Here is a 24,330-nt window from a genome sequence, read left to right as displayed (position 1 = left end):
ACTTTTGACTGGTCCTCACACTTATGACCATCCTCACATTTATGCCCATGCAGCATCCTTAACAACCATGTCACTCATTTCACAACTGCTTCTCTTCACCATGGTGATAAGATAGGGCAAAAAACGTAAAATGTGAAGACAGTCGTAAGTTCGAGGACTGGTCAAAAGTGCGAGGACCAGTCAAAAATAACTTTTTCAGCCCTCTGAGTAGTCCATATGCATAAAAGGATACAGCAATAGAGAGGGATGAAGGAAGAAGGGAAATTAGAGTAGGAGTGAGGGTAAGAGGGGGAGGAAGAGAGGAGGAGAAGGAGAAAGGAAGAGGAAGTAGGGAGGAGAAGAAGAGGGGTGGGAAGAGAAAGTAAGAAGGAAAGAAAGGAGAGGTGGTAGGTTTGAGGAGAAAGATTGCTGTACAATAAAAAAGATGAAAGGGAAGAAAGCCAACCCCAAACAAATATAAAGATATTAAGATAAAGAATGAATGGTTAAACTTTAAAGAATAAAAGAGAACAAATATGAATAAATAGCAGTAATTAGAAACACACATACAAACATACAATTTATTTTCTTTGAACAGAGTATTTGGCCGGTTCACAAATTTAAACAGTGTTTAGTCACTTCAATTAAATTTACAATTTCTATATTTCCTTTTTGCCATATTTATTCCTCATCTATTTTTTAAAAAAACCAATATTACCCTTCATCCTCATCTCTAATCTTAATCAAATTCAATTTTTCTCTTCTATTCTATATTACACCCCTTTCCATTGTCATCTATTTTTATATCCATCCTCACATTGTTTAATTATGTAATTATGTAATACAGTTGTTTAATACAAATTCAACATTTTAATATAAATCAATTAGTTATAAAACTATCTTTTTTGTATATTAATCAATATGAACATGAATATTCCAATTATTTCCATGCAATCCAATTTCTTACAAATCAATTAATTATATTTACCAATAATAATAAACCAAATAATTTCCCCCATATATTCCTCTGAACCACAACTTAACCATTTCTGCTTTCAACACAACATACAATTAATAGTATCTCAATTATTACAATTCCCTAGTTAAATACAGCTTTTTTTTCTTTTGTGTTTTAAAATCTTGAACTCTCCTCCTAAATTTCCCATTGTTTGCAGTTTTTCACCTACCTTTTTTGGGGAGGAAAAATAAAAATAAAAATAAATCTCTCTCTGCCTCATTTTGTCACGTTGCATCAAAGATTCTGGTTTCGGTTTCGTTTCTGCAGCTTAGCTAGGGGAAAAAAAAACTGCTTCAGGAACTCTTTACACTGATTGCCTGTAGGGCGGCCCTTTGAAGCCCCGGGCAAGAGTTTAAACAGTTTTTTTTTCTTCTAGCCATCAGCTGGGGCTCAAGAGGCAGCGGGACTGAGGAGGCAGAATGAAAAATCGGGACTTTTTTGAAACGCCGCAGGACGCGGGACAAATTGCTAAAAATCGGGACTGTCCCGCCAAAAGCGGGACGTCTGGTCACCTTAACCAAACTCTTCCTCCAAGATAGTGCTATATAACTGTGGACTGCACAGCTTTTGTCATATTTTCTTCTCCAATCAAGAGATGTATTATATCCATTCTTTTATAAAACACTGCTTTAAAAAAAAAAGGATTAATTGAGACATCTAAAAGAGCAGTTTCCAGCAAAGGTTTGCAGATCATTGTTGCTTGCATTCAGAGACCTACATGATATATGTTAGAATCAAAGTCACCTTTAGTGTTCTGTATTCTTCTCTACCATTATTAGGCATATGTGCAATTGAAAAAACACAGCAGAAATACAGGATAAAATGAGAAATTACCCCTCGATGTAAAGCAGTACATCCCAGGATATCAGCTGCATCAACGGATGCCTCTTTTTCAAGTAACAAAGAAACAGCGTCTATGTGCCCATAAGCCACAGCTAGCATCAGTGGAGTTCTAAAAAACGAGAGGCCCATAACCGTCATCATATATTCCTGATTTGTGACTTTATTCAAAAGTATTTGCCACTTCTCCAAACACTGTAAAATTCATTAATATATATATGTTTCCAGAGATAGCTATATTTGGTAATATTGGAGGTTCATGAAGCATTAATATTCAAACTTTGTCCATTATCTAAAAAGAAGCAGCAAAATGTTTTTTTCTAATTAGTTGGCTTTACCTAGTGCTGCGTCTCCTAACTTAATTGTTTCTGTTTGGATATTCTTAACTCTAAAATGAACATGAAAAGGAATAGACATCAATCCAACCTACAATTATGGAAATATAACAGTATGTTGAAGTTTTATCCCAAACATATCTCCCACTAGGATTATTTTTTTTAAAAAAATCAAAACATAGTAGTAACACTATACATAAATAAAATAAATCTATAGCTAATCATAGTAAACCATTGCTAAGATTTTTATTTGAAATGAGACTGCATTTAAAAAGCCTCCATATTATCACTGAATCATTTATTTGTAAAAGGTTATGCTTAATTCTTAATTTTAGTTTTGAAAAAATAAATGTAAAATTCAATCTATGGAACAGGCCAGAGTCTACATAAAAAGGTTTATGTGGAAACATTTCCCCATATCTATTTGGGAATTTGCCCATTTCGAATTTGTCCATTCTGGGAGGAAATGGATAGACAAAAAGTTATGGTAATTCCATTCTATCCTATTTCCCATAACACATGGCTATATTTATGAACCAACTTCTGGATTTTAATTCTTTGTCACACTGCACTATTATCAGAGTCAATTTATAAAATCTGGAGGAAAAAACGTTTTCTGCCCTTCAGCAATTGACAGCTGTATGTTTTCAGGGGAAGAGGCATGGGGAAACCAGAGAGAGATTCATTGCATGCAGAAATATGTGCTATTTTTCTACATGCACAAAGATTTTTATTTATTTTTTATTATTTGCTAGATTTTTATCCCACCTGTATTCCTTTTGAAATTGCTGATGGTTCAAACATACCTAATCCTCCTCCTATTTTTCCCACAACAATAATCCTGAGATGTGGGCTAGGCTAAAAGAGAGGGTCCGGTACCCAAAGTCTCCCAGCTGGCTTTCCTGGGTTAAACTATCAGATATAATCACATATACAAGAACTGACTCCAAGAAGCGAGATTCACAGGGAGCTAGAGTAGGGCCATCTTTCAAGATTCTGGTTCATATTAACAGGAGACACATTCAGTCCTTTACTTCAAACTTTTATTCTCACTACCATTTGTCTAAAATGTAAAATAAAGAACACACTTCTGGCATCTGGCATGGGGTTGGAATGTTTTCTGTAGCAGAAATCCCAGAGGACATCTACTGGACATACACTGACAGTACAACACCAATTATAATCTCATTTCGTCAGGGTTGCTGCAAATTTGCTTTTTCTATTTCTTGCCTCACAGAGGCTTAACCATGATTCTTGTCCTTGGTTACCAGTTTTTTACAGCTGTAACGGTTGTGTCCAACTGCTTTTCTCCTCTTTGACTCCAGTATTATTAGCTGAAGAACAGATAGCAGCACCATTAATTGGTTAGCCATGGCGTGGGAAGGCGATCCTTAATTTTAAGATATTAAATTAACTTCTGAACATCCTTGAATGAGGACATAACCACGATTGATATCGAAGTGCTACTGCTTAAAATGATCTCAAGGTCACTCAAATTATAAATTTCAAAATGAAATAAACTTACTGTCCTTTGGCATCCACTACGTCAGGGTTATCTGTTACTTCTAATAAAAGTCGTAGACATGATGTATGCCCATTGATTACTATGAAGGGGAAAGACATACTTTAAATGTTTTTCAAATAAAAGCCGTGAAAGAGTCAAACTTGTATCAAGTAATATTTAGGAGAAAATGTTTTTGAATAATTCATTAAGAAAGAAAAATATTCATTCCTGAAGTTCATCTTTTAATATAAGAAGCAAATTTAGATATGAATTTTGATGATTTAATTCATATTCATTAATAGTTTAATTATGTAATGCTTATTCTCCAAAAATATTGACTGCCATTAGGAAGAAGAGCCAAAATATATATTGTCTTTGATGGGATGAGAAAATAGAGAGTTGAGAAATGACGTTCATATTTTTGTACATGCATTACATTTTTCAAGATTGTTTTGACCACTGCAGTATTATCCAAAGACATATGGAAACTAGCAGCAGCAGCAACAATTTTGACTTTCTACTATAAAGAAATCCTACCTAATTCTAGTCAAATATGGCCTGCTTCAACTACTATTGGTGGACAATGTAAACCTGTATTTAGCCAACAGAGGTCTCTATCAGGCCATGCTAAGATAATGCACCATTTCAATACAAAATAATATACAGCACTTGGTTTATTTGTTAACTAGTCTAAAAATAAATGGCAATGTATAATCAGTTCTAAACTAAAATTAAGTAGGTATATCCAAATACAGATGTGCTGATCTAAATTCAAAATGCCTAACAACAAGTACAACTCAAGAGGAGAAACAGATCTAATTCACAGCATGCTGACATCACCAACTGGAGTCTGGTTCAGGAGGGGCAGAATTCTGAACCTAGGAATTTGTTCTAAGGACTAGGACGTGAGTGGAACTTCACGGGCCAATCCAATTTTGGTTATGCTAAGCTTTCTTCATTTCAGTGATATAATTATGAAATGTTGGGGTACCATTTGGTTAAGCAAAATGATCATGTGCAACTAGGGATCAGGAGATCTGTAAACTTATTACTGCTCAACCCTGCAATAAATCATGATAATTTGATGAACTGGTAATAAGATTCAAGGATCATGATTCGCTATAGTTGTCTGATTACACACCATCTCTGTTTTGGGAATATAAGTAGTCCTTGATTTAACAACCATTTATTTAGCTGTCATTTGATGTTACAGTGACACTAAAAAAAGAGACTTACAACTGGTCTTCACACTTACAATTGTAGTGTCCCCCTGCTCATGTAAGCACAATCCACCCTAGGCAACAGGCATGTATTTATGATGGTTGCAGGGTCCTGGGCGGGGGGGGGGTCACATGACCATCATTTATGACTTTCCCAGCTGTCTTCCAATAAGTAAAGTCAATGGGGAGAACTGGATTTGTTTAAGGACTGTGTGATTCACTTAATGGCCAGAGTTATTTGCTAAATGACTGTTACATAAAAGATTATAAAATTGGGCACAGTCATGGGATTACTCACTTATGGATTTAGCAAAGGAAATCCCTTGTTCCAATTGTGGTAATAAATCAAGAACTACCTGTAAGATGTTGTGCTTACTTTATTTCTTCATTTTTGGAGACTTAGTAAAAATTCATTTTTAGCATAGCTCATTAAGAAAGAAGGAGGATTTCCAGGGGGAAAAAACTAGAGATTCTCACTCTTATATTTTCTTATTCATAAAGAAGTCACGTGAAATACTAATTTTCTAAAATTGCTATAATTTGTTTCTTTCTTCAACTTGAATTATTATGTAGAACTCTGAGGTCATACAATACACAAAGTTACCTTATCATAACAGCGGGAATAGAACAGATATAAATTACAGTTTGCAATTTTTGCTGCAGTTATCTCCCACTACACCAGAGGTCTTCAAACTTGGCCGCTTTAAGACTTGTGGACTTCAACTCCCATAATTCTCCAGGCTGGAGAATTCTGGGAGTTGAAGTCCACAAGTCTTAAAGCGGCCAAGTTTGAAGACCTCTGCACTACACTAAGGAGGTAATAATCTTTTCTGTTTAAGAAGGAACCAAACTTTTTCAAAGCTGATATCCCCATGAGCTTTTCTGCATACCTTTCTTTTTAACTGTAGTCAGTGTATCAAAATAATAGCATCTCACCTACCTGAGGCATGGAGTGGGGTTCGTTGTGTGATGTTATCTTTCACTGTGACAGAAGCACCCTGATTGATGAGCGCTTCAACACATTCCATGTGTCCTTTAAATGCAGCAAGGTCCAGGGCAGTACGTCCTTTTTCATCTCTAATATCCAGATCTACTAGTGACTGAAGCAGCACTTCTAATGCTTCATGGTGACCATTATAGGCCTAGGAAATAAAATGAGGTACTTAAGACAGTGATTTTCAAACACTGAGAATACACCAAGATTTCTCCTGATATGAAAACTAACAGGGAAGAAATCTCATTAGTCTCGTGAAACCTGTTTCACAATGTGGTATTTATCTCTTCAAAATAAACTATACTTTTTAGGGTTTTTCTCTGGAATTGCATTTTTAAAAGATGATTAAAACTGGTACATAAACTAACCCTGTAGGGATTTTAACCTATTAAAATTAAATGAATTTAGAATAATTTTTGGAAATAAGTAATACATGCATCCCAATAGAAAAGAATCTGAATTGGGTGACAAATATTTTTTAATTTATTTATTTTTTTTAAAAAAAATGTTTTTATAACCTACAGCAATCCAAAAGAACCCTGGGAGGCATATAACATCAAACAACAAAGAAAACAGAGAAATGAAATACTAATAAATGCTTAAATCCAAGAACCATCAACAAGTACAATCTCCCCGCCCCACCCCACCCCCACCCCCCACCCCCCACCCCCCAAAAAAGCTAAGAAAGTCTCAGATAAAAGGCAAGATAGATGCCACAGTCAGTCAGCTGGACCAGAAGCTGAAGGAAAAGTTTTAACCAGTTTACATAATCACAATAAAATGGAAGCTGCACATACTTTGGGGAGGGGGAATACTTCGTAAGCTGTTCTGTGTATGTATTTCTGTAATGTGGTAATGAATATTGGCCAACTATTTTGCAAAAAAATCCTTGGAACAGTTTGAGGGGGCAGCTCAGGAATGGGCACATTAACTATAAATAACATATAAACAATTCAATTTAAACCTTCAAAAGTTTCTCAGATTCCATAGTGAGTATTTTATAGGTAACCCTCGAGTTACTACCTCATGGAGCCAGCCATATACCTGCTTGGCAATTTTATGATTTTTTTGAGGCAATCATTAAATGGACGTGGCCGTAAGTGTGAACACCAAGGTAGTTAAGCAAAGGGCACAGTCATTAAGTGAACCCATTGTTCACTATGGTACAGTTTTGCTTGCTTTGTTTGCTTACCCACATTTGCTTCTCTAACTGTGATTGCATGCAGAGCTGCAGCTGGACAGATATTCTGAAATTAACTCTGAAGTGCACAAAACTGCATTTAATATTAATTAGAGGACCTGTGACTCATTGGATCATCATTTCAGAGATATTTCCTCAACTAAACAGAGAACTAGAATGACCATGGGTGGCATAAAAAAATCAGTTGGAGCTGGAGTGAGTTATGACTTCCTATTGACTTCCCCATTGAATTTCCTTGTGGGAAATTGGTAATGAGCATTGGAAATCTTCCTTCCTCTCTTCCTCCCTCCTTCCCCTTTTCCTTCTAAAGGGGCAGGTAGATGACCGCAGCAGTGTGGTAGCGGCAGAAGTTTGACAATGCTGAAGCAGCCAGAGATTCCCCAGAGTCATTGACTGAAATAGTAATTGAACAAATATATAAATAAAAACTTCATTCTCTTTGTAGTAATAGGTCCCAGCATTCTGTAAATTAGCTCATTTGAGGTACTTTGGTTGAAAACATTTTGCCCTGAGACGCATAATTTCATCCAGTTGAAGGTTACAGACTATAGGTAGTCTTTATATGAATAATTTGAACATAGTATAAACCATCACACAGTTCTTGAATTTGTTATTCTAAGTAGTTGCATATTTATATCAGCTCCCAAACTAGCTTAACTAAAACTGACTTCAACTCTTTCCCCATCTCTAAGAGGAGGTGTTTAGAAAGTGTTAGCTTTCATGCAATAGCGATGTTTTCACTTGGGGATCTTGGGCTTTGAATTTGGCTGGAGAGATTTGGATATACCTCAAAGAAAAGAAGACTCATCATAAGTAACAACCAGTATATTTTAGATAAGAAACAGAAGGCTATTTGATCTTATTAGAAAGCATTTCACCCAACCTATACTTACAGCTAAATGCAAAGGACTTCTTGCTGATGTTGAATCTGTTTCCTCAAAAAAGTTATTTGTTTTCTCCAGAAGCTAGGACAAACAAAAGAAGGAAATCATTTATACCTATGATGAAGAGGTAAAGTACGTAACATGTATATTTAACATGTGTCCCCTGAGTTAATAAGAGACACTAAACCTAGATGGAAAGGAATTGATGTTTGTGAATTGTTCTTCCCTAAAACTTTTCCTGTCTTTTAATTTGCTATGAAATACTGGGGATTCTTCAGAACATCTGAGAATTTTATGCAGAGATTGCAAGGAAGATAGTAACAGCAACATTTATAATACGTCTTCATTTAAACAACTCAAGGCTGGATGCAGAATGCTCCCACCTATTTTTCCACAACAAAAACTCTATTAGGTAGGTTGGCTGAGAATGACTGTACTAAAATCACCCAGATGGTTTTCTTGTCGAAAGAAGACCTCACTGTCTTCCAGTTTCTAGTTCAGCAACTTAGACCAAACTAGCTCTCAATTATTAATTATCTTGTGTTCTTTACATTTCTCATCTCTTTTTCCGAATCATATCAACAACAATTATAGCTTCCTCTCTCTTCACCCACTCAATTATACCCTCATTCATTCTCTTTCTAACCAGAACCTTTCAAAGCATTTCTTCTGTAGCGCTTACTCACTTTGGTATTTAATCTGCCTTCAGTCAGTCTTATCTTCTTGATTCAATGTTTTCTTGTTTTTTGTATTCAACTATTTTTAGGTTTCTCCTGACATACCAGGCCCAGTTGACTTACTTGCAGAAAAGAAGTCCAGAAGCACTCTTTTAAAATAAAAAGTATTGCTTTTGACAAATATTCATTCGTTAATGAATATTAAGGATGAATATTTTTCAAATATTATCACATATTATCCATTATTTTTATATTTCCCCTTTTTCCAATAATTGTCCCATCTTAAGAAAACATTTACCAAATAAAGTCATCTACCTACTCTCATGTTTAATTATTTAGGTATAATTGATACATAAATTTTCAGATTCATACTCTTTTTACTGCATCACACAAATTAAATAACATTTACTACAAATCATGTATTTCTCAATAATTTACTGAAGAACAAATAGTAAATCTTTAACTCATTCCGCCATTCTTTCACTTCAATTTCATCCCAAATAATTTAATCACTAAATCACTTCTATTTTTAATGTCATGCATTCTGATGGAAGCTTTTCGTTTAGCCTCCTCTGTACTTCCAAAACAAATTTTTATTTCTCTCAGAATTACCCTACATTTTGTCTGCCTTTTAACATTTAACTGTAAATTGATTTTTTATTTCAGTCTTTGTAATTATCTTTTTGTCTACATACACATTATAAAACTTTCATTGTTTTTTGCAGCAATTGTTCATTTATGTTCATTTATATACCGTTGTTATTAATGCCTGAGCAAATTGCATTCATTCAAAATGTTGTAATTTTGAATGTTATAATTTCCCCCCAAAACTATTATGGTTATTACATTACTGTCATTCACTGGAACATAACATGCAACTATCACCAACCTATGGATTTCTACTTCATACACAACCAGAACAATTTAGATTATACTAATTTATATTTTCAGACATGATTTTAGCCTTTTCATCACTTCACAAGGATGAATTCATCAAGTCTGCCCCACAAGATCAGATTACTTGCATTCAGATCTATGTATCCTTTTCCTTAACCATCGATAAAGTTTTTGTTTCATTTTACACATATTACAAATCTGGAGGAATAGCAACATTAAGTAGATGTAGTGGAACATATATATTTTTGGATTCCATCCCTCTAGATTTTTTTTTAGACTCTTGTTTTATATATACATAACATATATGTTTAGCATTTTTTTCCTTTTAAATTAGATTTCGATATATCTTCTATGCTTTTTAATCCTATGAATCCCCCTTAAACTGATTGTATCCTACCCACCTTATGCTGGATTACAATGTAATAAAGATTTGATTTGATCACATTCTTAGTACTTTTCACTTGTAGATCAGTTTATCAGATTACCTAACACAATTGTATCTGTGCCAGATGCAAATTCCATACAAATGGTAAGGATAATACCAGCACATTTAGCAAATTTTGTCTAGGATATCAGGAATTCAGTCAAAGCCCTGTTCACCACAAGCACACTCACACTATTCTATTCAAGCTAAGAATACTAATCTAGAGGCTACACATTGTTGCCTGTGTGACACCAACTAGAGTGTGTGCAGCGTACTGACACATGGAATGATAATTGAACTGAACACTTTGGGTGGAATGCTGACTGTCACTACGGTACATTTCTTTTCAATCTGTGTGAGACAGACAAGCCGCCACCTTCATTGGAAGGCAGATGCCATTGACTTTTAAACATTCTTTTAACGTGTTTCAGTTAAGATGTCAAGAGAACCAGACCTCGGTAACAGCTGCAATAGATTTTATTAGATTTTGCCAGTGCATAGTATGAGTATAGTACTTCAACCATTTGTTTTCAGTTTCATGAGCTATGACTGTATTAATCTCAGGCACATAAACTCTAAAAATAAAATACCTGCTAACTCTGTTCTCGGTCTTTGTTGCTCATTCTCCAAAAGGCCTTCCAAATAAAAAGCCAATTTTATTATTTCTAATTATTTTTATCTCAGTCCATGATTATGACCAGGTTACCCAAGGATCAACATGAAAACACTAGAAATCTTTTTTATACAAGGTGACAAGTCAATTTCAGAGTGAAAAAAAAGGATGGAGATAGTCATTTTTCATGGGGAAAAAAATCCAGATATGGAAGTATTTTTTAAAATACAGTCAAGCTATTAATCAGAAAGCAGATGAGATACAGGTAAATAAAGGTTAATTGGTTTGCTGCTGAAAATACTGAAATCTGTTGTAATGTAATCATAAACACAAACTTAAAACTGAGAGCTCTTTAGGTTTTCAGCTGCACACAACAAGAAAATAGGCAATGACAAATTTACTGAAAAAAATAAACTTTAAAAAAACTGCTAACAGTTTTCCAGCTCTTAACAAACTTATTTCTTCATACTAATTGAAGATAAATTACCATGGGAATTTTCTATAATTTTATATGATGCTATTAAAATTGATGTCCTGGAAAAATGCTTTTGCCAAGTTTCTATATAAATACCTCCAGGCAATAGGATTTGTCAGCCTAAACTGACTCATAATAAGTATTTATTGACACATTTGAAAAAGGAATAATGTGCCTTTGGGGAGTACAATTATGACTCTGACTCCTCCGTGTTTGATCAGCAACTATAATCACACAAATTAGGTATCTGAGATTATGCGTATTAAAGCACTAATAAATTTTCAGTTTCACTGGTGATGGGCCTTGGGACTTAATGTTCTCACCCTTCTGTTTAACTTCTATATGAAACAGTTGGGAGAGGTCATTTATTATTTTAGGGCAGGATTCCACAAAGTAATCAATATCAACCCCGAAGCTTGAGGGACTATCCACTATTGCTATTGTTGCTGATATATTGTATCAATATAACTATGATTATTGTAATTCACAGTACTATTAATTGAAGTAGCATTAAATTATTTTCAAGTCATAAATAGAGGTAATTGTACTATCTGAAATCTCATGAAGGGGTTGATGTGCTGAAGGTTTTGGAGCACTTTGGTTAGGGTCTGGTGCCATCAATATATTGTTGATACCTAATTGTAGGTTTTGCCCTAAGACCTCCAAACAGTGCTATTGATGTTCTCTCCCAATGTTTGAGGATGTGCAAGTCTGGTGGGGAGAATACATCTTGTATTTATTGCAAAAGTTTTACAATTACATTTTCACCCCTTTTTTCACCCCCCCACCACCCTCCCCAAACTTCCCATCCTCCCTAACCCTCCCTAACCCTCCCCCCCCAGACTTCCCTATTACATACTCATAACTAATAACACTAATAAATAAACCTGAACCCATCCCTCCCCCTATATAATTTTTCCTCTTTGTCTCTTTACATTAAAATATTTCTAATACATTATTTTCAAATAAAAGCTATTTGATACTTTCTAGTTTGGTATTTGTTCTGAACATATTCTATCCACCTTTTCCATTCCCATTCATAAGTCTCTTGTGAACAATCTTTTAAATACGCTGAAATCTTCGCCATCTCTGCAAAACTGGCCATCTTCAAAGTCCATTCCTCGATAGTAGGCAAAGCTTCATTCTTCCAGTATTTACCTATCAACAATCTTGCTGCTGTTATCATATACAATATTAGTTTTATTTCACCCCGTGTAAAACCCTTAACTATACCCAATAAAAACAATTGTGGAGAAAATTGAATTTTTTTCTTCAAAACATTCTGCATGACCCACCAAATTTTTATCCAAAAAGCCTTAACTTTCCTACAGGTCCACCATACATGATAATACGTAGCATCCAAACATTCGCATCTCCAACATTTTGGCTGAACATTAGGGTACATACATGACAACTTTTTAGGATCTAAATGCCATCTATAAAACATTTTATAAAAATTTTCTGTCAGGTTTTGCGACTGTGTAAATTTAACATTCTGAACCCAAATTTTTTCCCAAGTTTCCAGCATCACTGGTTCTTCAAAATTCTGTGCCCACTTAATCATACAATCTTTAACTAATTCCGTTTCTGAATCTCTTTCTAACAAAACATTATAAAGCCTTTTAATATGCATTGGACCTTTCTCTCTTATATGTCTAACCAATTCTTCCTCATGCAACATAATACCAGTTTTTTGGTCCTCTTTCCATCTCATTTGTAATTGATTATATTGTAACCAGGTTAAATTAATCCCTTCGTCCAACAGTGTCTGCAATCTCTTCAGCTGCCATCTGCCCGCATCTGTAAAAAGAACCTCTTTATATAAAAACCCCCCGAGTGACATTATATTTGTATTCCACAAGGTATGACCAAGATCCAGCCATAGCGGTATTTTATAATCCCATTTGAGTCGGTGCTTCTTCCAAACTTTCATCAGGGAGTCTCTAAGTATATGACTTTTAAATACTTTATCCACTTTATTTTCATAGAATAAGTAAGCATGCCATCCAAATTCAAGATCAAAACTTTCTGCATTCAATATTCCAGCCTTTTTATTTCCAAACCAGTCACTTGTTAAAGTTAAAGCTGCTGCATCATAATATAACTGTAGGTTTGGGAGTTTAAGGCCTCCTCTTTCTGGAACATCTTGCATAATTTTCAATTTCACTCTCGGCTTTTTCTCGTTCCAGACAAACTTATTCACACCAGACTGCCAGACTTTCAGTTGTTTATCACTTTTAAGCACCGGAATCATTTGGAACAAAAACAGAAATCTTGGCAAAATATTCATCTTAACTGCTGCTATTCTTCCAAGTAAAGACAGTTGCAGCTTTTTCCAAGTCTCCATGTCTTTCTGAACCTCTCGCCACAACACCTCATAATTATTTTGAAACAATTTCATATTTGATTCTGCAACCTGAATTCCAAGATATTTTACCTTAGGTACAATTTCAAAACCTGCCCTCCTTTCAAGCTCGTGTTTACGATCTTGTGTCATATTCTTAACTATCATTTTAGTCTTTTTTGAGTTCAGTTTAAAACCTGAAACTCTACCATAGTCTTGTATAATGTCGTTCATCAGGATTATTGATTCCATTGGTTGTGATAGGGTAACAACCAGATCATCTGCAAATGCCTTTATTCTATAATCCTCTTGCCTTATCACTATACCTTTCAAAATTTTTGAGTCCCGTATTGTATTTAGCAAGACTTCCAATGTTAATATAAATAAAAGTGGGGACAACGGACATCCCTGTCTTGTTCCTTTTTCAATTTTAAACTCTGTCGTCAAACTTCCATTAATAATAATCTGTGCTTTTTGCTCTTGATAAATTGCTGAAATCGACTGTATAAATTGGTCCCCAAAGCCCATCTTTTTTAAAGTCTTTAGTAGAAAGTTCCAATCCACTCTATCAAAGGCTTTCTCCGCATCCAAAAAAACCAGCACTGCAGAAATCTGTTTATTCTTATCAAGATATTCCAATAAGTCTATTACTTGCCTTACATTATCCTTCATATATCTGCCCTCAATAAATCCCGCTTGGTCCTCATGAATTACTTTTTGGATTACTGGCATCAACCTGTTGGCTAATACCTTCGCATAAATTTTATAGTCTGTGTTCAAAAGAGATATTGGTCTGTAGTTCTCTGGTTTTTTAGGACCAACTTGTTCCTTTGGTATCAGAGATATATAAGCAGTTGTCCAAGATGGGGGTATTTTACCCCCTTGTTGAATATTGCAAAATAAATCTCTAAGTTGTTCCACCATTTCAGCTTGTAAAGTTTTGTAATACACTGCAGTCAAACCATCCGTGCCAGGAGCTTTGGCTGTTTTTAGCTGCTTAATTGCTGCTATTATCTCCTCCTCTGTTATAGGATAATTCATTCTTTCCTTTTGTTGATCAGTAATTTTTGTAACTCTCTTATCCTTTAAATATTTTTCTATAAGTCCATTCTGCACCTCTTCTTTGGCATATAATTTAGTATAATAATCCACAAAAGCTTCTTTAATTAATTTTTGTTGAAAAATTTCTTTCCCTCCAATGTTAATACTATCAATAGTCCGTATACTTTGTTTTTTCCTCAGTGTGTAAGCCAACCATCTGCCCGGTTTATTGGCATTGCAAAATGTATTATGCTTCGCGTATTGTAAACTTGTTGCAACTTGTTCCGCCATAAGCATTTGAAATTGGTCTTTCAAAAGTTTTATAGCACTTCGTATTCTTTCATCTGTTGGGTTTTTAATAAGTAATTGTTCCTTATTCTTTATTTCCATTTCCAACTCAGATCTTTTCTTTTGTCGGAACAGTCTATGTTTAGAATTCATGTAGATAAGTACCCCTCTCATATAAGCTTTACTAGCGTCCCAAACAATTTCAATTGGGGTACCTTTATTCAAATTTATCTCAAAAAATTCTTTCAAATGCTTTTTAAGTTCTATTGTATTTTTTTCATATCTAAACAAATTCTCATTTAATCTCCAAGAACGTCTCTCAACCTTATCCATCTCAATTTCTATCCATACAGGGCTATGGTCAGTCAAAGTTCTTGGAAAAATCTTTGTTCTTTTTGTCTTAATAAGTAGATCATTTGACAACAGGATAAAATCAATCCTAGAAAAGGATCTATGTCTATCGGAAAAGAAAGTGTAATCCAATTCATTTGGATTATGTATTCTCCAAACATCTTTTAGTTCCATATCTTCTTTCAAATCAAAAAAAGTCTGCGGTAGTCTAATTCTAGACTTTGCCAAGCTCTTTTTGTCTAATTTAGAATCAATTACTCCATTCCAATCTCCCATAAATAAAATAGATCTATAGTCCCATTGCACTATTTTAGTATGTAACATCTTGTAAAAACAATCCTGTTGTTGGTTGGGAGCATAAATTCCAATCAAAAGAATTTGACCATTTGCTGTAAGCAATTCAATTGCTACAAACCTACCATCTTGATCTACTTCTATAACTTTTGCTGTTAATTTTTTATTTACATAAATAACCACACCATTCTTTTTCTGCGAAGTTGAAGATATATAATGTACTCCTAATTTTGAATTTATCAGATATTTCTGATCTTGAGTTGTAATATGCGTTTCTTGTAAACATATTATATCATTATTAAATTGTTTCAAATATGTAAATAGTTTCTTCCTTTTCTGTGCTGAATTCAACCCATTAACATTCCAAGATAAACACTTAAGGGTCATCGGCCTGTTTCTGGAGCGCAGAGCAAAATATTTGAAGTTCATCCAAGAGCTTCGATCTTGCTCCTCCCATAGCTCCACTCTCTTGTGGGGTACTCTTTGCTGCCTTCTTGTCTTGTCTTTCCTGTTGTTGTTGTTGCTTTTGTTTAAGTAATTTGGATTGAGCTCTAGTTATACGTTGATCTTTAACTTCAGTCAACTGAATCAAATCCAAAATTGGAGAAGAATCCAGCAAGGGCTCACTCAGAAAACCTCCTTCTGCACCTTGCACATTTTCTAATTCCTGCTTAGGCTGTTCTTCCAATTGCCTCTCTTCACTCTCCTTAATCTCCAAAACTGTAGATGTACGTGGAGATGGTGTTCTTTCCTTAAGAATAGTACTATAAAAATGTTGTGCCTTCTCCACAGTATTCAATCGATATCCTTCTCCCTTATATCTAAAAATTATCCCAGCTGGCGCATCCCACCGGAAGGGTATCTGTAAGTCTTTCAATTCCTTAACAAGAAAACCAAATTCTTTTCTAGCTTTCAGCATTTTAGGAGGTAATTCTTTAAAAATTACAAGTCGTGAGCCCCCCACTTGTACAGAGGTGTGAAAAGATTTTTGGAGGATTTCATTTCTAATTTCTCTCTCAGTAAAATATATGACCACATCTCTAGGCAGTTGTCTTTGTCTGGCCACCCAAGAGTTCACTCTGTAAATTTTATCTATTTTGTGAAATACCAGATCAGGGTTAACTTGTAAGATCTTAGCCAGGGCTTCAGAGCAAACTTGTCTCAAGTCCTGTCTCTCCTCCTCTCGAATTCCCCGAAGCCGTATGGCAAATTCCATCGCCCGGAATTGTATCATGACAATCTCATCTTCAATTCTCTGCATTTTATTATCAGCTTCTTCAATTTTATAGTCATTATCTTTCATCCTAACATTAACTTCTAATTTGAGTTCTTCAACTTTAAAATCAACTTTCCCAATAAAATTTGCCAGGCCAGACGCCACTTCTGATATTTTTTTGGTCACCATATTTTGATTCTGCTTCACCATATCTTTAACTTCATTAATTTCCTGCAGAAATTCCTCATGTGATTTTTGAAGTTTATGATCTATTTCCTGTTGAGATTCTTGAAATTTTTCATCCAAAGTTTTAGAAATAAAGTCTTTTAAATCTCCCACATCAAGTTCTTTTTTCTGAGTTTGTAACTGTTGAGCAGGGGGAAGTTGCGTTTGATGTTTATGTGTGGGGGATCCCCCCCCTGATGCCTTCCCTTCCTGCTTCTTTGAAGCCATTGTGCCACGTAAGCTAATTTTTCTAAAGAGGGAAGTTCTTTTTCCTTTCCCTCTTCCACAAAAGCTTCTAAAAAAGTCCCCCAGATTTAATCAAGTGAAGCAGAAGTAAAACAAAGTCAAATTTTAGAAAAAGAAATTTTTTCTTTAGATAGAGCAACTTTGTAGCAGCTTTATAACTTTGTAACAAAGCAGGAAGGCTTCACAAATCCACTTTCATTAGCTCGTTAACTCAAATGCTGGGCGCCATTTTTTTTCAAATCACTTTCACTCACTCACTTTCTCTTTTAAATTAGAAAGTCAACAAAGCACTGATACTTGCAGTTTTCAAGTTTCTGGATTCAAGTTGATATTTCCGTTGTTTGTTAAAATTAGTTCCTTTCGCTTTAAGAGTTTGCTGCTGCCGGCTTGTTCTGCTAATTAGCAGAAACGTCCCACGCCGCCCGGAGTTTCAGCAGGTTGGAAGGGAGCCACGCCTGTTTCCTCCCCAGAAACAGTTCCCTGGGGGGTTACAGGGGCTCAACCTGTACCCTGCTATCTCTTCTCCTTCAATCTTCAAGATTTTGGAGTTTTCGAGCCGCTTCTCGATCGCAGGGCGGCTCTACAGGCGGCGGGGCTGGCGGTCTTTAAAGAAACACCGCCGTCGCCGAGGCTCGCAAACCGGAAGTCAGTGGGGAGAATACATCTTGACAATGTATTTGGATCCCCCAATTCTGGGAATTCTCCGTCTTCTGCTTGGATGGGAATGTACTTCCCCATTTGAAACTATTGTGCAACCTGGGGAGTTTCTTGGATTCACATTTCCTGCTCAAAAAATAGGTGGCAACTATGGCAAAGAAGGCCTTTGCCTTCATCTAAGCCTAAGGCATTGTCTTTGCACTTCTGCCTAGTTCAGGAGATCGTCCAGATAATCAAGCACCCACTTGTAATCTCACAATTGGACGATGCATTTCTAAATGGGGGTTACCCTTAAAGACCATTCAGAAACTACAGCTAGACCAGAATGCAGAGATGCAAAGAGTAATGGGCACACCTCAGAATGCCTATGTGACACCATTGCTCTGTGAGCTATATTGGCTGATACGGTTTCTGGGTGCAATTCAAGATGCTGGTTATCTTTAAAGAAAACCCACCATCTTATGACTGTGAAATACCATTGAACGATCACACTTACTATTGCTGATCACTAAGGGCTCAAAAGAATTAGGGAAATCAAGAATGAATTCATTGTAAAATGAAACTGATTTTAACATAGTAAAAGCAGACTACTGTAACGCTCACTTATCCATTAGTGCCTAGCTCTGTCATTCACATATTTTATGAATTGTTGACCTCTCAAAAATCTTGTCATTCCTTTTCATTCTGAGATACTATTATGACAGCACAACTACTTTTTTTAAACTTCTGGACTGTGACATTTGATAGTCAGTCAGCATGCTTATTTTAAAAGTAAAGATGTTGAACTATGATAATAAAAAGGAACTCCAACTTATAAAATTACCAAAAGCTATAAATTTAATAGCTTTAAATATTTCTGCTTTCCTATGGATCAGCTTCTGCAAAATAGTGACACAACAACTTATTATCTAACTAATTTCACAGACAGCCTTGTATTCACCAAGTACTGTATATTGCTATGGGGAACTTAGATAAATGCAGGTATGAAACCTTTTGGCCACAGTGACAGTAACAAACTTAATTAAGTAATTGCACAGCATATAGTGGAGCTGATACTTGCTTGGGTGGGTTACAATGCACAAGCTCAGATACACGCAATCTATGGCAAGGGTTTCTGGAAAAACTATCCCTTTAAGATAACGACTTATAATGATTGGACTTTTCTTGAAAAATTAGGAGTTGAATGGTACCAAGAACTTTCATGAGAAAATATTAGTTTACTTTGATAGCTGGCCTAACAAGGGTGTTCTCAAACAATGTATAGCAAATATTGAGTAGGCCATCAAGAAAGTTAGTTCCAAACATTTTCACTCATCACATCCTCAGTGCATATCCCAGAGGATATTGTCATGATTCGATCATGGCAAATGTGTGTCCTTTTCATCTCCTCATCACTACATATTCCATAGGCTTCTGAACTTGCAATCCAGAAGAATTTCACACCTTGATTCTGAATATGCTTGGCTTCTCTATCAACTTAATGTTGAAGTAGTGAAGTAATGAAAATGCTAGTACCTCTCCTGCATAGCCATATTCCTGGGCAAATTTACAAGCGTAACATTGTTCAGTGTCAAAGAATAATGATAATAGCTCTGCAAAATTAAGGATATCTTTTATTTGGCAGTCACTTTTGCAATGTAGCATTTCAGCACTGTTTCAGGCTTACTCACCAGTTCTAGACACTGCCTGTGTCCATAAGCAGCAGCATAATGCACTGTATTATAGCCATCTCTATCTTGGATTGAAGGGTTAGCTTCATTTTGAAGAAGAAATTCTAGACACCTGTGAATTGTTTAGAAATATAAACCAAAATGTTACCATTTAACTATATGTAATGACTGATACCGAGATAAACATTCACTGTAATATTAAAACTGTGTAATACCAACTTTTTATTTCTACTTTTTTTTTAAAATTTGATTTATATGCCGCCCTTCTCCGGAGACTCAGGGCGGCTTACAATGCGTTAATCAATAGCCTTCATACTTTTGTATATTTATACAAAGTCAGCTTATTGCCCCCACAAACTGGGTCCTCAACTTACCTACCTTAGAAAGAATGGAAGGCTGAGTCAACCTTGAGCCTGGTGAGATTCAAACTTACAGTAATTGCAGACAGCTGGTGTTAATCACAATGCTATCAGTCTGCTGAGCCACCAGGCCCGTGATGCTTAACAGAATCCTGTACCTGTTGAATCTTCAGTTCTACCATATTCACTGGGATTTTGTACAATAGTAATGGCCTGGAAGTTATATTCTTGCTATAAGATCCAATTAAAAGCATTCCCACTATACCATTTTCTAGAATGTTTTGTTTCTATGAGTGAATTAACCACATATTAAATACCGTGTTTCCCTGAAAATAAGACCCTGTCTTATATTTTTTTTTGAACCCTGAAATAAGCGCTTGGCCTTATTGCCATGCGCTCAAAAGCCCAATTGGGCTTATTATCAGGGGAAAACAGGGTATTTTTTTTCTATGCTGGGGATTAGCCAGATTTTAGTTACATCCTTCTCAACTGAGGATTCCAATATGTGGCAATAAGAGTTGCTATCTATACAGCCAGAGACAGCTTTTGTGTTTCAAATAACCACACAGTGATAATGAGAAATGCTTTTTGTCACTTTAGCTCTTCAATGACTATCTGCTGAAATGTTATTTGCTATACAGCTATTCAAACTGAAGAAACTATTCTGGATATTGGAGTCTAACATAGTTCCCAATAATTACTAAATGTTAATGTCAACTGTTTTTATTATGTTTCCTTTCCTTTTGTTTCCTTTTTTAAGGAAACTCTTTATGACAGAGATTTGATACATCACTAACCACTATGCATATTCAAGATATTAGTTATTGATATAACAAAAGGTACAACAATAATCAGAAAGATATACCAACTTGAAGTATCAAGTTTATGAAGGAAAGATTTTCCTTACAGTACTTATTACAATCTTCTTGACATAAAGATGACAGAACCAATTTTCAAGCCTTATTAAAAGGCTACAACAACAGCTAACACACACACACATACACATCTTTAAAAACACCAACATACATAGACATAACTAGGTCAACACATGTAGACAATCTTCTATGGATTTCTGGGGTGGGGTTTGCCAGGAAGGAGTATAGCACTTTGAAATTAGGGGATGTTAAATCTACTCCTTTACAAAAGTCAGATTTGCTGAGATTTTTAGACGTCTATCAATTATTACCTGCTTTAGGGATGGGGAATCTGTTAGAATTAAGATTTTGATTCTGAAAATTAATGGATTCTAGTTGATTCCAGATAACAAAGGAAAATTTTCTGGCATAGACAGCAAATGTTTGTTTGTGAACTTCTTCTTCTAAATCCTTGGTATATACCAAGCTGAAATAAATAGAGACACCTGCAGAAAAACTCATTTTTGGACACTGTTAAGATCTCATTACATTTTCCCACCACCACTGTATTCTCTTAGTGATATCCAGTGGAACTTTTCCAAGTGACTTGGAACCTTTCGAGTTCTCATTAAATAGAAGAATGTAGAACCTAACTAAGGTAGTTTCATGTGACATGCCACCAAGATCCTTTGAGGGCAAAATTTATTGTAATTGTCTTGACTTGGATTCTGTAGTTTTGGCAATTAGATAGTAGTTGAGTCCAGGAGAGCTTCAAGGCATAACAATGTGTTCAAGGAACTGTATAGAGTTCAAATAGGCATTTATTTGGTCAAACGTTGCTTCTCATGGCTTATTCAGGTAATAGAAAGGGAGTGTTTAGCTAGATCCAGGTGTTTATACATTTCTTCTTAAAAGCAGGAATAGTAGAATTTTAATTAAAGAAAGTAAGCAAACATCTTTCTGGGAAGGGTGCTTGAGCTGTTGGTAGATAATCAGATCCAGACAATCTTGAATAAAATTGACTTTTAACAGAAGTATACCTTGGCCTTGGTCTTAGTGGTCTTGGCACTAAATGTGCCTTGATTAGGTGGTGGGATAATCCCCTCTCTTTACAAGCAGAGAAATGTGGAATTCTATAGGACCTTTCAAGTGTTTCTAATACAATCAATTATTTTGGAGTGACTGAGTTAGGTCTATCTCTAGACAATGCTACTGGGGAATTTCTGCTCAAGGCTATATCATTTAAATGGCTTTGGTGCCATACTGTTCAATGTTTACATTAAACTGCTGGGGGAGATCATATGAAGTTTTTAATGAAGTCCCATCAATTTATTGATAACCTGCAGTTCTGTAGCACCCTATCAGTTTCAGGTAGATTAGTTAATGTAACACTTCAGTAATGGGGTTTATTGGATAAAAGCCAGTAAATCTAGCCTCAACCCAAAAAAGATGGAGTTTTGTTAATGGACGGTAAACAATTTAGGTGAATAAGTGACTCATGTTCGGTCAAAATGATTAAAGCAATATTATTCCCCCAAACTGTAAGCATTGCTCTTTTTAGCTCTGCATGCAATGCCATGATGCATGTATGAAAGGAGCTGTGCTTGTGTCATGATGTTGCTTTTGTTGTTTTGTAGATGCTACGTAACTTTTTAAAATAATTAAATATGAAATATGTCAGTACACATAAACATACATCTACATCAATAAACAAGAACCCTACAGTAAGCATTTTATGGTTTCAGATGTCAAATCCAGCAGTAAACAGAGACACAGAACAAAACTAAGGAATGACATAACTGCAATCCACAGAAGGAGAAGCATAATGCAGAGATGTGGTCAAAGCGCTGTACTGATACCAAACTTACAATGCAGCTTCTTTTTCTTTCTTTTCATTGGATCTTTCAATTTCTTCAGAGTTTTCATGGGAGTTACCCAAAATATTCTTTCTGAATGAAAAAGGCAACTCATTTTGAGATTCTTTGGTATAAACTACTCTTTATCGTTTCACTTCAAGCAGTAAATACATTTATGAGTGCTACCAGGAAACTTTTTAATATAAATGTTTCACAGATTGGCACATGGCAAGAGTCATAAAGAGCACTCAGAAATGGGAAGTATTTCTAGGGTCCTCGTTCTACACCACAGCATCACATTCAGCTACAATATTGTTGGAATTGCTTTCTGATATTTATCATTTCTGCTCATCTTTGCTAGAAACAGTTTCCCTCACTAATTCCAACCTCGTCCTAAATATCGATTCAGCTATATAATTTCACCGATAAAAGTCTCCATGAAGCTCCATATTTCCATGGAGAAAGTAGTGTATCCAATCTAGAAGGAACATTTTATTGGATACTCTACACAAATACTACTTATGTGTTCAACTCCTCTACAATTTTCTCCATTCTAGACTCTTCCCAAAAGGCTTCTGCAATGGCAGAAATTGCAATCATATCTAATTCAATGTAGGTACAATATGAATTGGTGTTAGCTGTGACACCAGTATCGGAAGACAGTGGAGTAATTAAAAAAATAGTTGTTGGGAATACTAGGGTATAAAAGTATTATTCAATTTTAAAGACATTATTTTCCCATTGGCAAAAGTACAGGTAGTCCTCGACTTACAACAGTTCATTTAGTGACCATTCAAAGTTACAATGGCACTGAAAAAAAGTGACTTATGACCATTTTTCACACGTATGACTGTTGTAGCATCCCCATGGTCATGTGATTTACATTTGGATAGTTGGCAACTGGTTCATATTTATGACAATTGCAGTGTCCTGGGGTCGTGTGATCATCTTTTGCTACCTTCTGGCAAGCAAAGCCAATGAGGAAACCAGATTCACTTAATAACCGTGTTACTAATTTAAGAAGTGCAGTGATTCACTTAACAAATGTGGCAAGAAAAAAAATTGGAGCAAAACTCACTTAACAAACTTCTCACTTAGCAACAGAAAATTTAGGCTCAATTATGGTCGTAAATCGAGGACTACCTGTATAGATGAAACACGTAGAATAGCTAATCAGAACAAGTAACAATGACAGCCATAGTTTCCTCCTCTCTAAATCCACACACCATTTCTTATGTAAGCACAAACTAAGATCTATGAAATACCTGTTTGCAATAGCCTGCTAATTCACTGAAGGAGGCATGAGGCCTACAGCTTCATAATTGCTATCTTAGCAAGGCATTACATTATTAATTCATCTTAATGATGTTCTTAGCTTGCCCATTATTATAGTCATATTCTTCTTCAATACAGAAACCTTTTATGTATCCATTTAACTTGCAACTGACAAGTGAGCTAACAGCAGTAAGAAAACATTGCCATAGTTTCTCTCAAATGTTTAACAAAAACATTGTGGTTCATTTAAATTCTTCTGAAATTGATTTGTTAATTTTTAATTTTAACATAGACAAAAACACTACTGAAAATGACAAAAAAAAATCTAAATGACCAAATACCACATGTGTGTATTCACAGTGATGGAGAATAAATACAAGCAATTATAGAAATACAGGTGGTATTTTAATTTATGCGTACAACTGTACACACAAGTAGAAAATTTGCAATATGTGGAACTGGGCTTTATTTGATTGATGGTTTAAAGCATTATAAATAATTTCACATATAATATTACCCTCAAAAGACAATATAAATAAATACCATGCATACGTGAGACATTATTTCATTAGATTTCACAGTCTACCCAAACT

The 24,330-nt window shown here is 35.2% G+C and overlaps 1 protein-coding gene across 2 annotated transcripts in view; it reads right to left on the bottom strand.

The window, feature by feature from the left end:
- Positions 1-24,330, bottom strand: part of ANKRD44 (ankyrin repeat domain 44) — a 65,347-nt gene that overhangs the window by 15,909 nt on the left and 25,108 nt on the right. For both annotated transcript variants that reach the window (XM_070956827.1, XM_070956826.1), the window contains exons 11-16: positions 22,475-22,555; positions 19,394-19,505; positions 7,985-8,056; positions 5,837-6,038; positions 3,698-3,776; positions 1,832-1,949 (exon numbers count right to left, since the gene is read on the bottom strand). In XM_070956827.1, the coding sequence (XP_070812928.1) occupies positions 1,832-1,949; positions 3,698-3,776; positions 5,837-6,038; positions 7,985-8,056; positions 19,394-19,505; positions 22,475-22,555 (664 nt within the window). The remainder of the gene's footprint in view (positions 1-1,831; positions 1,950-3,697; positions 3,777-5,836; positions 6,039-7,984; positions 8,057-19,393; positions 19,506-22,474; positions 22,556-24,330) is intronic.

Source organism: Pituophis catenifer, unplaced genomic scaffold, assembly GCF_029215685.1.
Source record: "Pituophis catenifer annectens isolate HBS135680 unplaced genomic scaffold, rPitCat1.0.hap2 SCAF_1, whole genome shotgun sequence".
Lineage (NCBI taxonomy): Eukaryota > Metazoa > Chordata > Lepidosauria > Squamata > Colubridae > Pituophis > Pituophis catenifer.
The sequence above is the reverse complement of the archived record's forward strand: the minus strand, read 5'-3'. Positions and strand labels throughout refer to the sequence as shown.